Here is a 13107-nt window from a genome sequence, read left to right on the forward strand (position 1 = left end):
TGCGTTGGGTCTTCATTGCTGCACGCGGGCTTTCTCTAGTTGCAGAGAGCGGGGGCTACTCTTTTGTTGTGGTGCGGGGGCCTCTCCTTGTCATGGCTTTTCTTGCGGAGCACAGCCTCTAGGTGCTCGGGCTTCAGTAGTTGTGGCACATGGACTCAGTAGTTGTGGCTCGCGGGCTGTAGAGCGCAGGCTCAGTAGTTGTGGCGCACGGGCTGAGTTGCTCCGTGGCCTGTGGGGATCTTCCCAGACCAGGTCTCGAACCCGAGTCCCCTGCACCGGCAGGTGGATTCTTAACCACTGGCATGCGAACTCTTTTTGGGGGCATGCATGTGGGATCTAGTTCCCTGACCAGAGATCGAACCTGGGCCCCCTGCATGGGGAACGCAGAGTCTTAACCACTGCGCCACCGGGGAAGTCCCTGGTCTTCGTATTTTAGATAGTGGAAGATGTATACTCAGTACTCCGTCCTGGATTCTCTAAAACACAGATGTTTCTTCCTTTGTGACCTCCAGCCCTCTTTTAATTCCTCTGGTGCACAGAGTGCCTCGTGGATCATCCATGATTCCCATGGAGTGTGCTGTGACCACCCACAGTGCAGGCAGGGCCTCCCCCGGCACTACCGGCAGCACCAGCGGGAAGAGTCAGGTGATTCCAGCCCAGGGCGAGGCTTTCGGGATTGGGATTTTGAAGTATGAAAACCTCTGTCCTCTGATAATTGAGGAGTGATCATAGTGCTTGGAGAAACAAGTACCAGACTGATGTTGAACATGGAGCTCTTGCAGGCCGCCCCTAACTAGAACAGAACAACCAGCGAGTTCCCAGCACGCCTGGCTCCTGTGTGCACCTTCCTGGGGACCGCAGGTGGGGAGGACGGGTCTCTGCCTGCCCAGGGCCCTCAGGTTGGAGAGGAGGAGCCTGAAGCCTCTGCCTGGGCCAGAGACGCAGAGGCTGCCTCCCGAGGTCATCGGGGGCCTTCTCCCTGAGAGATGAGGTCTCTGCCTGCTCGCTGGTGTGTGAGTGGGGTGACCTCAAAGAGCAAGTGTGGGTTCGCCCAGTCCCTTCCCCTGAGAGGGGAGGAGTGGCCTGAGGGGTTATGTATTATTCCCGGGACCCTTAGAAATGGCCCCCACCTTACCCTTAGCAAGGCCTCATTTGGCCTTTTTCTGAGGCCACTTTTACTGATTGTCTCTGGTCCAGGTGGAGCCTGTATGAAGGCACATGTTTGTTTAAACTTACTTTGGAACTCATCTGATGGATCGGAAGTAAGCAGAATCCTCCGCCTCCCTGAGAGCTGTACTGGGCCTTTGCATCTATCTCCCAACACTTCCTTCCACATGTCTCTCACTTCCACTCAACCCAGAAGACTGAGGATGGCTACTGGTGGTAAAGATACTGTGGGCCATGAGCAGCCACTGAGGGCCACACAGCAAGGGAGAGGCAGAGGGAGCATTGAGCAAAGGATATGGGGGACCTGCAGAGCAGCCCTGCTGTGTGCGCCCTGCTGGTTCTTGAGTGTATACATTAGCCGTTAGATATCAGTAATACCCACAGTGACGACCTTGAGTCATAAATGAGGGTGATGCTTTTCAATCAATTTTCTTTCCTTTTTTTTAAACATATGTAAGTTTTTATTATAACAATTAAAAGTTTTTAAAAAATTGGAGCATGATTGACTTACAATATTATATTCGTTTCAGGTATGCAACGTAGTGATTAAATATTTCTATACATTACAGAATGATTACCCCCATAAGTCTAGTTACCCTCTGTCACCATAGAAAGTTTTCCAATATTATTGACTATATTTCCTGTGCTCTACGTTACATTCTCTTGCCTTATTTATATTATAACTGTAAGACTGTACCTTTTAATCTCCTTCACCTACTTCACTCATCCCCCCACCCTTCTCCACCCGTCGTTTTTTAAGAAGTCAGGCAAGTATGTGACTCATTTTTACAAGACTGTATTTATAATGGTTCAAATTTTAAAAATCTGCTTAGAACCGAAACTTTTTATTACTTTCCAGAAAAGTTGGCTTTTATGAATGACTTCTCAAGAGTGCTTGTTCTGCTATGATCGCCTGTAAGAAGCAATGAGTTTTCCAACCCTTTGTGAAACCAGCCTCTGCCATTCAGAATAGAACAGGTCTCTTCCCAGAACTTCTGGATGATAAAGTGATCATAGCTTACACTTGTTTTTATGCTGGTTTCAGAGCACTTTGAGCTGTTTGTTGTATTGCATTTAGCTGTCCCAGGATTCCCCTGAGGTAGACAAGGCAAGTATTTCCACAGACAAGGCCCTGGAGGTGCAGGAGGGCACATGATGGGCTTAGGGGGTCATGTGACTTGCAGGTGGCAGACCTGGGTTCTGAAGCACAGCGTTCTGATTCCTAGGCCAGTGTTCTTTGCATTCTGTCCTGAGGCTTCCTCTCCCACCACAGCTTCCAGTGAAGGCTCGCAGAGCCAAGCCTGTATGAGAACTTTCTTTTCTGAAAACAGCTCTGTGCTCCTCTTTCAGCTGCTTCCTGCAGTGTGTTTTTTTGGTTTTTCTTCCCCCCACTGAAGATTTTTTTTTTTTTTTTTTTTTTTTTTGCGGTACGCGGGCCTCAGGCTGTTGTGGCCTCTCCCATTGCGGAGCGCAGGCTCAGTGGCCATGGCTCACGGGCCCAGCCGCTCCGCGGCATTTGGGATCCTCCCGGACCGGGGCACGAACCCGTGTCCCCTGCATCGGCAGGCGGACTCTCAACCACTGTGCCACCCGGGAAGCCCCCCCACTGAAGATTTTAAAGAACATTTCAAAAATAGAAAAACAGAATAATGTTGAAAGGTAGCAGAATGCGCCACCCTAGAATATGACTTTCTGGAGTGAAGATTATTTTGAGCTGACTGTATTTTGAGAAATAGACACAGGGACATTTACATTGGTAACTCCATTTGTAAGGGCTTCTCCTCTGTACCTGGAAGAGAAGGTTGGCTCTAAATCACAAAAGAATCTTGTCAATGAAGATTGGGTTTGCATAAGGAATCCAACTCTGCCTTTCTTAACTTGTTTACTCTGCTTTTCCTAGTAACCTCTCATAAGGCTCCCCCCTCCCCCCGTTTAGCTGGAACCTCAGGACTTGTGTTCATATAGGTTTTTCTTGGAAGTACGATATGTCTCATGGAGTTCTGATTAAAACCCTTGGTGGTACTTGTAAGTCATTCAGAGCAGATCTGTAGCCCCTCTAGACTCAGATGCCATGGTGATGCAGGAGAGGAAGATAGCAGATGTTTACATGAGGTTAGTTTCTGCATCCAGAATCTTCCAGGGAGAGGGAATTTAAGGCTCCATCCCTCATCTGTTGAACCTAAACCAGTTCCTGGAGGCTGGGCCTCAGGCCTGTGAGGGCTCTTAACTCCTCGAGGTGATGCAGTCACAACGAAGGCCACTGTGGAACAGAGGAGTGAAGACAGATACAGAATCCTGGTGGTGGTTATTTCTCCAGATCCACTGCTTTTCCTCCTTAGCCTCTGTATCTTTCTCAACTCTAACTTGGTCACTTCTTCCCCAGTTTCTAAAAATTAACTGCCTATTCATTTCCCCCCAAGCTCACTCATTTGTTTCTTTGTGTGTTAGATGGTTTCTATTTCCTGTAATTTTTTTTTTCCCCTCATGACTCAGAGATGATGGAGTTGGGCAAGAAATATTTAAAGTACATGGGGGAGGGACTTCCCTGCTGGTCCAGTGGCTAAGACTCTGTGCCCCCAGTGCGGGGGGGGCCCCGGGTTCGATCCCTGGTCAGGGAACTAGATCCCTCATGCCACAACTAAGACCTGGTGCAGCCGAACAAAATAAATAAATAAGGAAAGAAAGAAAGAAAGAAAAAGAAGGAAAGAAAGGAAGGAAGAAAGAGAAAGAAAGAACATGGGGAAACATGGAGGAGAAACTGTATCTACTGGGGAAGTTCTACCATCAAACTGTGTAAGAAATACCCCTAAGAAGTAAGAGGTGGGGTTAAATGTGAGGTGCTTTCAGGAGGCTGAATACGAAGGACTCCACCCAGAAATATTTGCCTGAGAGACTTATGAAACGTTGAACATTGGGACTTTGTCGTATTATATTGGGTTGTTTTAAAATTCCTTTATGGTTTTGCAGTTGTGAAGAATTCTTGTGAAGGAATAAGAACTGTATTCTCAGTTGGTTCGTGGAAAGAATATTCACTGGGTCATAAGTTGGTGCCAAAGATGAAGGGTTTATTGGAGCAATTTTTGACCTTGTTCCTGCTTATCCAGAAAGTTTTCACTTGGTTAGTTTCAGGTTTGATGATGAATATTGTTTCAGTTGTTTTATTTCTCACTAGTTGAGGGTTAGGCTCAGGAACAGACAGCAGTTTGGAAGCTTTGGGCCATGGACTGGCATTACTCTTTTTTTTTTTTTTTAAAAAAAAGGTTTATTTATTTAATTCATTTAATATTTTTGCTGCATCGGGTCTTAGTTGCGGCACATGGGATCTTCGTTGTGGTGTGTGGGCTTCTCTCTAGTTGTGGCGTACGGGTTTTCTCTAGTTGTGGAGCACAGGTGCGTGGGCTTTGTAGTCGTGGCGTGCGGGTTCCAGAGCACACGGCCTCTAGTTGAGGTGCACGAGCTCAGTAGTTGTGGCACGTGGGCTTAGTTGCCCCGCGGCACGTGGGATCTTAGTTCGCTGACCAGGGATTGAACCTGTGTCCCCTGCATTATAAGGCGGATTCTTTACCACTGGACCACCAGGGAAGTCCCTGGCATTACTCCTTAATGAGACTGTTTGCTCAATTGAGTTATTAAAGATGGTCTCAGTGAAAAAATCATGATGCTCAGGCAGTAGTGACCTGCCTTTATTTTGTACTCTTTTTTGCTGAATTTGTTGCATCTGTCGGTATTCTCTTTGGTGGGTTTCCGACATTAGGCTCAAACGGAGAGCTGAGTAACAGGGAACGGTGATCCCCAAAGATAAGTTTTAGGCAAGTTTGGGACGGCAAGTGTTACCACTGGGCTTCTGGTGGAGAGTCCCAGGTTTGTAGGTTGCAGCACCGGGCTGCCCTTGGCCATACCCGGGCTGGGACTGCCCGTGTGTACAGTTTGACATTCTTGCTTCTCTGTGTAAGCCTCCAGATTTCCATCTCAGTAAATTCTAAACAGTGTGTTTTACCATTTACTGTATGAGGGACTCTTCCATGAACTCTTAGTGCCTCTAGGGGTGAATGAAGGGGCATGCTGAAAATGGAACAGTGAGCCTTTGTGTCCTTGAGAGCCGATTATCTTGTTCTCATCTGATGATCTTACTCATCATGATTGTTCAGCTAAACAGTGTTCCCTTACTTGTCTGTAGTAGATGAAACCTTCCGTGACCTCATGGAAGGCGAGGCAGCTGGTGCAGCCTGTGAACATGTGTGTAGAGCAAGACAGGAGGGTTGGGGTTTGATGTCACACCGATTTGAGGGACGGGGACAGCTTTCTGTAGATATCCTGATTGGGTACTAGTTGGTTGAACAAAAAATGCATGTTAGTTTTTTTTTTTTTTTTGCGGTACGCGGGCCTCTCACTGCTGTGGCCTCTCCCGTTGCGGACCACAGGCTCCGGACGCGCAGGCTTAGCGGCCATGGCTCACGGGCCCAGCCGCTCCGCGGCATGTGGGATCCTCCCGGACCGGGGCACGAACCCGCGTCCCCTGCATCGGCAGGCGGACTCTCAACCACTGCGCCACCAGGGAAGCCCTGCATGTTAGTTTTGTTTCGCGTTTGGAGTTTTGGAGTCTCCATCCCTTCCTCCTGTGTGTGGGTTCTTCAGCTTCAGACGGACAGAAGAGCGCTATCAAATTCAGCCTGTCATTTGGTTACCATGTCTGTGTCAGCAAGGAGGGGTTGCCTGAAAGGAAAAGCCGAGTTCCAGGAAGATTTCCAAACTTTTGGCACGTTGTCTTTTGAGAAGTCTGTGGAGGAAAGGATGTGGAGGGCGGAGGTGTTTACTTTTGGTGACTTGAATTTGTGTTGAGTGTTTGGTTTTCCTTGATGGGGGAGAAGGGTAACTTTGGAGGGGTGAGTAGAGGGAGGAAGTAGGTTACCGAGTGGAGTGGCCATTTGGCAGGGTGGGCAAGTGTTGCTGTTGTGCCTTTAGTTTTGGGAAAGAAAATTGCTTTCACTAAGTCTTTCTCAGGAGGTAAGCATCAATGCCTCCGAACTCATTGGTTTTAGGATTTGAATTTTGGCCTTGGGGAATAGATGATTGGTAACATTTCTTCCAAACCAGCAGCTGCAGTGTATGGCGGATGGAGAACCATGGATGACATCACTTTTTAGCTTGGCTTCTGTCCTGTTTAATTTTTGACTCCAAGGAACATCCCAGCTTCTAGTGGGTAGAGACATATTCACACAGCGTCCCCTGGGGCTGAGAGCCTGCGAACCTCCCAAGCTTTGTTTCTTTGTGATGCTCCCTCAGAAGCTGGGCTCCATTTTCTTGATCTTTGGACATGTGGAGTTTGGGTTGGGAAAGAGTGGATGTGTTTATGCCAGTGTCTCATTTCATAAAGGCTCTTAAAACAGAAGGTGATGGCAAGAGCATGTCTCCTGTACATGAACCATCTTGACTTTCTGTTGGGCTGGGACGTTGAGAGTACAGGGGGCAGGGGCAGGCTGCCAGCAGGGCTTGTTCATATGGAAGCAAATTTCTTACCCTTCCTCAGCTTATCTTCAGCTAAGACTTACTTGGTATTTTGCCAAATGTTTTCTAAAGCACCGGTTGTAGTATTTACTGAGCATCCACAGTGTACGAAGCACAATGTACTAAGGCTTTATTGTCTTTGTAAAATTTTTGCTTAAGGTTAAAACTGTTGTCTGCTTGTGTTATAGAAGATAGTAGATATGTGGATTTTTCTTTTAGGTTAACCATGAATGTTGCATTTTGTCAAAATGCCTTTTTAACAAGTAATAATAAAAGTAAAGTTTGTGTTAAGAAAAACGGATTTGGCTTGTATTTCTAATTAAGGCTTTTTTTCTTTACTTTTAGGAAAGCACCAGAGTAGTTCAGCCCATAATTTTGGGGAAAATTATTGGTTATTTTGAAAACTACAATCCCACTGATTCTGCTGCTTTGTACAAAGCCTACGGCTATGCCGGAGTGCTGAGTGCCTGCACGCTCGTTCTGGCCATTCTGCACCACTTATACTTCTATCATGTTCAGTGTGCGGGGATGAGGTTAAGAGTAGCCATGTGCCATATGATTTACCGCAAGGTAAGTGTCACTCGGAACCGAAGTGTGTACCTTTCCTGAACTATCAGAAGCCTTTTGGGAAAGTTCTCTGTCAAGTAAAAACTGTATAACTAGTAAAAATTGTGAATCACTACATTGTACACGTGTGACTTATATAATATTGCACATCAAGTATACTTCAGTAAAAAAGTAAGAAAAACACATTGTACCCGGGAAAAAAAATTTTTTTCTTAATGACTGTCCTCATTTACACCATACTACAGAGGCTTGGTATTTGCATCAAGCCAGTTTTGTTGTTTAAGCAAACCTTACAAAAATGTAATGAACAGATTTCTCTCAGGTCAGGGCTGCTTTTGATAACTTTCATTCACAGTCCACTGCATTATATGCAGTAAATTTGTAATGAAGTCTATAAGCACCCGTGTTATCAAGTTGATTTTTACTGTTTTCATGCCTAAATCTCATAGTGGTATTTATGGAGACTGTTGTTGTTCATGAAAACCTTTATTTACACAAAGTTGTATTTAATAGTAAGCTTCAGTGATTGGATGTATAAAGTTAAATCTAGGAGAAAAGAATGTATTTGAGAAAGGGAATGTTTATATTTTTAAGTGACCCATCTATTCATTATAATTATGTTAACTAAAGAAAAATGTAAATGGAGTCCATGCTACATACAGACTCACTCACTGTGTTGTGGAGTTGTGATTGTTCATAACAGTATTAAAGAAAATAGATGTTGGGATAAAACTTGAAATTTTTCATTGTTTTTAGTAATTTTGGGGAGAATTTGTTACCGTTCATTCAAAGTCTTTTTCGTAATACATTTCCCTTTTTTCTTTAGTATGTATTATAGCAGTTTTAATAAGACCTGCTTTGATGTTTTCAGTGCTTTTGTATTGAGAAATGCCCATAGAATTATTCCATAGATTACCCTGGTCTTAACTAGTATAAAAGGAGTAAGGATTTCAGGTGTCTTTACAAAGGAATTGCCACAGATACACCAGTGTCAAGAGCTGAAGGGCTCTTTATAAACTTGATCCTGGATATCTCTTTTACCTATTTACTTTTTAAAGAATTTTCATTTGACTGTATTGTATACTTGAAATTTACTGAGATAGCAGATACACACACGAAGGACAACTACATAATGGACATGTTAAGTGGTTTTTCTACAGTAATTATTTCCCACTGTATATTTATATCAAAGCAACATGTTATACACCTTAAATGTATACACTTTTTATTAAAAAACAATTAAAATCGTCCTTGAAAGCCAAAACCAAACAATTTAAATTGAAAATTTTCACTTCTTTTACCTAGTTGCTACTTATTTAGACCTTCTGTTTCTTGGCAGTACTTTTCTTGGCAAAATGGAAGATGTGTCATCATCTTTTCTTTTCTTTTTTTTTTTTGCGGTATGCGGGCCTCTCACTGTTGTGGCCTCTCCTGTTGTGGAGCGCAGGCTCAGCGGCCATGGCTCACGGGCCCAGCCGCTCCGCGGCATGTGGGATCTTCCCAGACCGGGGCACGAACCTGTGTCCCCTGCATCAGCAGGCGGACTCTCAACCACAGCGCCACCAGGGAAGCCCTCGTCATCTTTTCTTGAGCAGAGTCTTGTGAATCTCGGGGGTCTGTGAACCCAGGGACCTGGCATCTCACTGTCTGTGTTTGGCTACAGCATCTGAGCCGGTTTCCTCCTGGGTGACGTGGAAATGGCAGTGGTGCCTGTACACTCTAGTCGGGGGTCTTCCTTGTCGTTCATCATCATCTTTGTTATTCTGTTGCACCTTCTACTATTTAGGAGATGGGTACTCAGATTCCCCCAGATTAGCTAGATGCTTGTCTCTCCAGATCATGCTTAGCTCCCATAAATAAATGGGAAATTTCACCAGAAGTGCACTGTGAAAACCTTTCATTAGGTCTCATGGTTCAGTCAAACAGATCGTTCTTTGCTGCACAGGTGAGCCATTGTCTACCAGTTTTTCTTCCTCTTCCCACTAACACTTGGCGTTGCCGTTGGGAAATCTGATATAATCTGGCACATTTGCTTCGATGAATGTAAACATGTCCCAAAGCCATTAATTTGCTGGCTCGATTAGGGTAAGAGAATTGTTCTTTAGGAAGTCAGCTATTGTTGGGATTATACCATAGACGTGACCTGAAATTCCAGAAACGTAGGAAAGACCAGTCTCCTCAGGCACAGCCTTACATCTAGGATCCTTTTTAGGAGTAGAAATTCGACACTTCTTAGCAGGTTACAGGTGGGCTAGTTCCTTAGGGGAAAAGCTGGTACTGCACAGCAGCTCTGAAAAGCCCCTCTGATCTTTGGGGTTTATGCACCCCCCCACCCCCCGCTAATCCCTGGTCCTGGGGAGAAATCAGGTTGGGTGTTAGAAATGGAATGGCTGCTAAGTCACAGTTGTAACTTTGAATGATCTTGTGGGATGTATCATATGTAAGAATGACTTGTCGTTTATCTACCTTTCAACTGCTTTGGTAAAATTACTTTTGATCACTGCTTTTTAAAAAAATTGTAGTAAAATATACACAACATCAAATTGTCCATTTTAACTCTTTAAGTGCACTGTTGAGTGACATTAGGCACGTTCACATTGTTGTGCAGCCATCATCGCTATTCGTCTCCAGAACTTTTTCATCTTCCCAAACTGAACCTCTGCACCCTTTAAACACTAACTCCCCACCCCCTCTCCCCTCAGCCGTCACCGTTCTACTTCTCTCTGAATTTGACTGCTCTAGGTGCCTCACAGAAGTGGAATCATAAATGTTTGTCACTTTGTGTCTGGCTTACGTCATGTAGCACAGTGTCTTCAAGGTTCATCCATGTTGTCGCAGGTGCCAGCATTTCATTCCTTTTCAAGGCCGAGTAATGCTCCATTATAGGTGTTGTGTATCCATTCATCTGTCAGTGGACATTTGGGTTGTTTCTGCCTTTTGGCTATTGTGAATAATGCTGCTGTGAGCATGGGTGTTCAAATATGTGTTCACGTCTGTGCTTTCAGTTCTTTTGAGTACATCCCCAGGAAGTTGAATTGCTGTATTATGTGCTGATTTTATGTTTAGCTTTCTGAGGAACGTCCGTACTCTTCCGCTGTGGCTGCCTCATTTTACATTCACACTCGATCACTGATTTTTCTGTCTAACTTGAGGACTAAATGAGAAGTTTCTATGAACTGTGACGCTTTGTTTGGATCAGTGGCTCCAGTTGTTGGTTTGTAGAAACAGCTCGTGATGGTCTCTTCAGGTTCCTCAAGTCTCTAGAGCATTTTTTCGAACTTCTTACTGAATAAAGGGATTGTGGAACACGGGCTCTGTTTTGTGTAAAGTCAGCAGACTGGCATTACAAACACAGGTTCCTCAAAGCAATAGTGTTTTAAACATTATATTCACTCATTTTGGGAAATCGCCCCCAGTCCCTGGTGATATTCCCAGCGTGAGTTGCTATCACCTTTACAGTGAGACCAGTGTCTTAATTCCTGTCTTTCTTTGTTCTTGGTTGGGACAGAGAAGAAGGAGAACTCATCCGGCTTCAGATCTCAAAGGGTAACTTCCCCAGCTCAGAGCATGGGAGGTGGGCCCGGGCTGGGGGAAGATGGTAACTTCAAGCCAGCTGAGCCTGGATTGAAGACAGCTGTTGATCTCCAACCCCAGTCAGCAGTGAGAATGTATCTCCCAGTTTCCAGTCCTGCCCTTGTCTTCGTGCCTGCATGTTACAGGTGTTCTGACCTGGGGCAGACAGCATGATAATCTCTCTAAGCAGGTTGATCTTGTCACATGGCACAGAGATTTTACGTATTATAAAATGCATAGGGCACAGATAGTTTTCCTTAAGAGGCTCCTTAATAGCCTAGTGGACTGTAGGTTTCCTGACTTTGTGTGCAGTTTGTAGAGCTGCGGCCGTTCCCCATGGTGGGTCCTGACGATGGATGGTTTGCTCTGAACGCCAGGTAAAGCCAGAGCAGATAGTCATTGAGCTCACTGAGTGTTCTCTGCTGCTTGTTTACCCAGTGCAGACTTTCTTGCAGAATCTAATTAGTTCGAGCAGATTTCTTATTGTGGCTGAAATCATCCCTCTCTTTACTGTTACCCAAAGGATAGTTTGCAGGAGAGATTTGTCATTCTTTGTTTCAGCTTCTAAGATGAGTTGACTCCCTGCAAACACCCTAGTTTCCCTTTATCCTTTATTGTAGATCTGTCTTACAAGAATTTATGTACAGTTAATCCTGGATATTTGTAGATTTTGTGTTTGCGAATTCGCCTACTTGCTAAAATTTATTTGTAATTCTAAAAATCAATACTTGGGGCTCTTTCATGGTCTTCTGCGGGTGTGCACATGGTCTCTTAAAGTTTTTTGTCATCTGACATGCATATTCCCAGCTGGGGTGAAAACAATGTGTGCCTGTTCTCATACTATGGAACAGATGCCCTCTTTGTGGTCAACTTAGTGCCTTGCTTTCCACATTTTTGTATTTTTTGGGGGGTGATTTTGCAGTTTAAAATGGCCCCTAAAGAGGGCTGAAGTGCTGTCTGGTGTTCCTTAGCTGAGGAAGACTGTCATGTGTCTTATGGAGAAAATATGTGTGTAGGTGAGTAAGCTTGGTTCAGGTATGTGTTACAGTGCTGCTGGCTGTGAGGCCAATGTTAATGAATTTACAACAGCGATTAAATAAGGTTAAGTAGAAACATACGTTAGACAAGGTTATGTAAGTATTGAGATGGTGAAGATGTTGTTACCAAAGGCTGCCAGAACCCTAGCCCTGTACTTCCCTCAGGAGCAGTGAATATTCACTAGTTGACATTCATAGTGACTGTAGAACATGACCATTGTCAGTAATGAGAATCGACTACTGACTCAAGGAGGTTGTTTCTATAGATCAACATCCTGCCTAGAGAAATATTCTTACTTACCTTAGATCTATTTTCAGTCATCTAAGTGATGTAGTTCTATTTTCAGTTTGGGGGGACATACATGCTCGCTGTATCCACACTATTTCTATTTCATGGTTTCAGGTAACCATCATCTTTCTGAGTGAAGGACCCTTTCTCTTTCCTTTAATCCTGTCTCTTAAGACTCCCTCCTCCTCTCAACCATTTTATTTCTTTTTCAGACACTTCAGCTCAGTCATATATATATATATATACACACACACACACACACACACACACACACACACACACAAATTTATTGATTTATTTTTATTTTTGGCTCTGTTGGGGCTTCGTTGCTGAGCGCGGGCTTTCTCTCCTTGCGGTGAGGGGGTTTCTCACTGCGGTGGCTTCTCTTGTTGCGGAGCACGGGCCCTAGGCGCGGGGACTTCAGTAGTTGCGGCCTGCAGGCTCAGTAGTTGTGGCTCGCGGGCTCTAGAGCACAGGCTCAGCAGTTGTGGCACATGGGCTTAGTTGTTCCGTGGCATGTGGGATCTTCCCGGACCAGCGCTTGAACCCACGTACCCTGCAGTGGCAGGTGGATTCTTAACCACTGCGCCACCAGGGAAGTCCCAGCTCAGTTACATTTTAAGATCAGTGGTCAGGACAGCAGGCATCCTTTCTCTCAGAGCCTAAGCAGGAAGTAGAAGGAGACCTTCCAGGGTGCAGGGAGTGACCAAGTTTGCAGACTCCTCCGAGCGATGTCTGCTGTCCTGTGCGTAAATGGAGCCTGACTTTAAAAAAAATCTATGCACTGAGTGTGCTAAGTGTGAGCCGGGAAGGAAAGGTTCACCTCCTGCAGCACCTCCCTCTTCATCCCACCCTTCCAGTTTCATCTCCCTCTGAATTTGCTCCTTGGAGTGTGGAAAGCCGAGAGTAGAAAGCTTTGTCACTGCCTCAGCCATGTGATGTTGTGTTCATAGCTCTCAGAACTTTTGT

General features: G+C 45.0%; 1 protein-coding gene across 7 annotated transcripts in view; it reads left to right on the top strand.

Moving 5' to 3' along the window:
- Positions 1–13107, top strand: part of ABCC4 (ATP binding cassette subfamily C member 4 (PEL blood group)) — a 213621-nt gene that overhangs the window by 48492 nt on the left and 152022 nt on the right. For 6 of the 7 annotated variants that reach the window (XM_067713903.1, XM_067713902.1, XM_067713904.1 and 3 more), the window contains one exon: positions 7018–7242. The exons of the other annotated variant lie outside the window; for it this stretch is intronic. In XM_067713903.1, the coding sequence (XP_067570004.1) occupies positions 7018–7242 (225 nt within the window). The remainder of the gene's footprint in view (positions 1–7017; positions 7243–13107) is intronic. 7 annotated transcript variants of the gene reach the window in all.

The sequence above is a fragment of the Pseudorca crassidens genome, chromosome 18 (assembly GCF_039906515.1).
Source record: "Pseudorca crassidens isolate mPseCra1 chromosome 18, mPseCra1.hap1, whole genome shotgun sequence".
Taxonomy (NCBI): Eukaryota; Metazoa; Chordata; class Mammalia; order Artiodactyla; family Delphinidae; genus Pseudorca; species Pseudorca crassidens.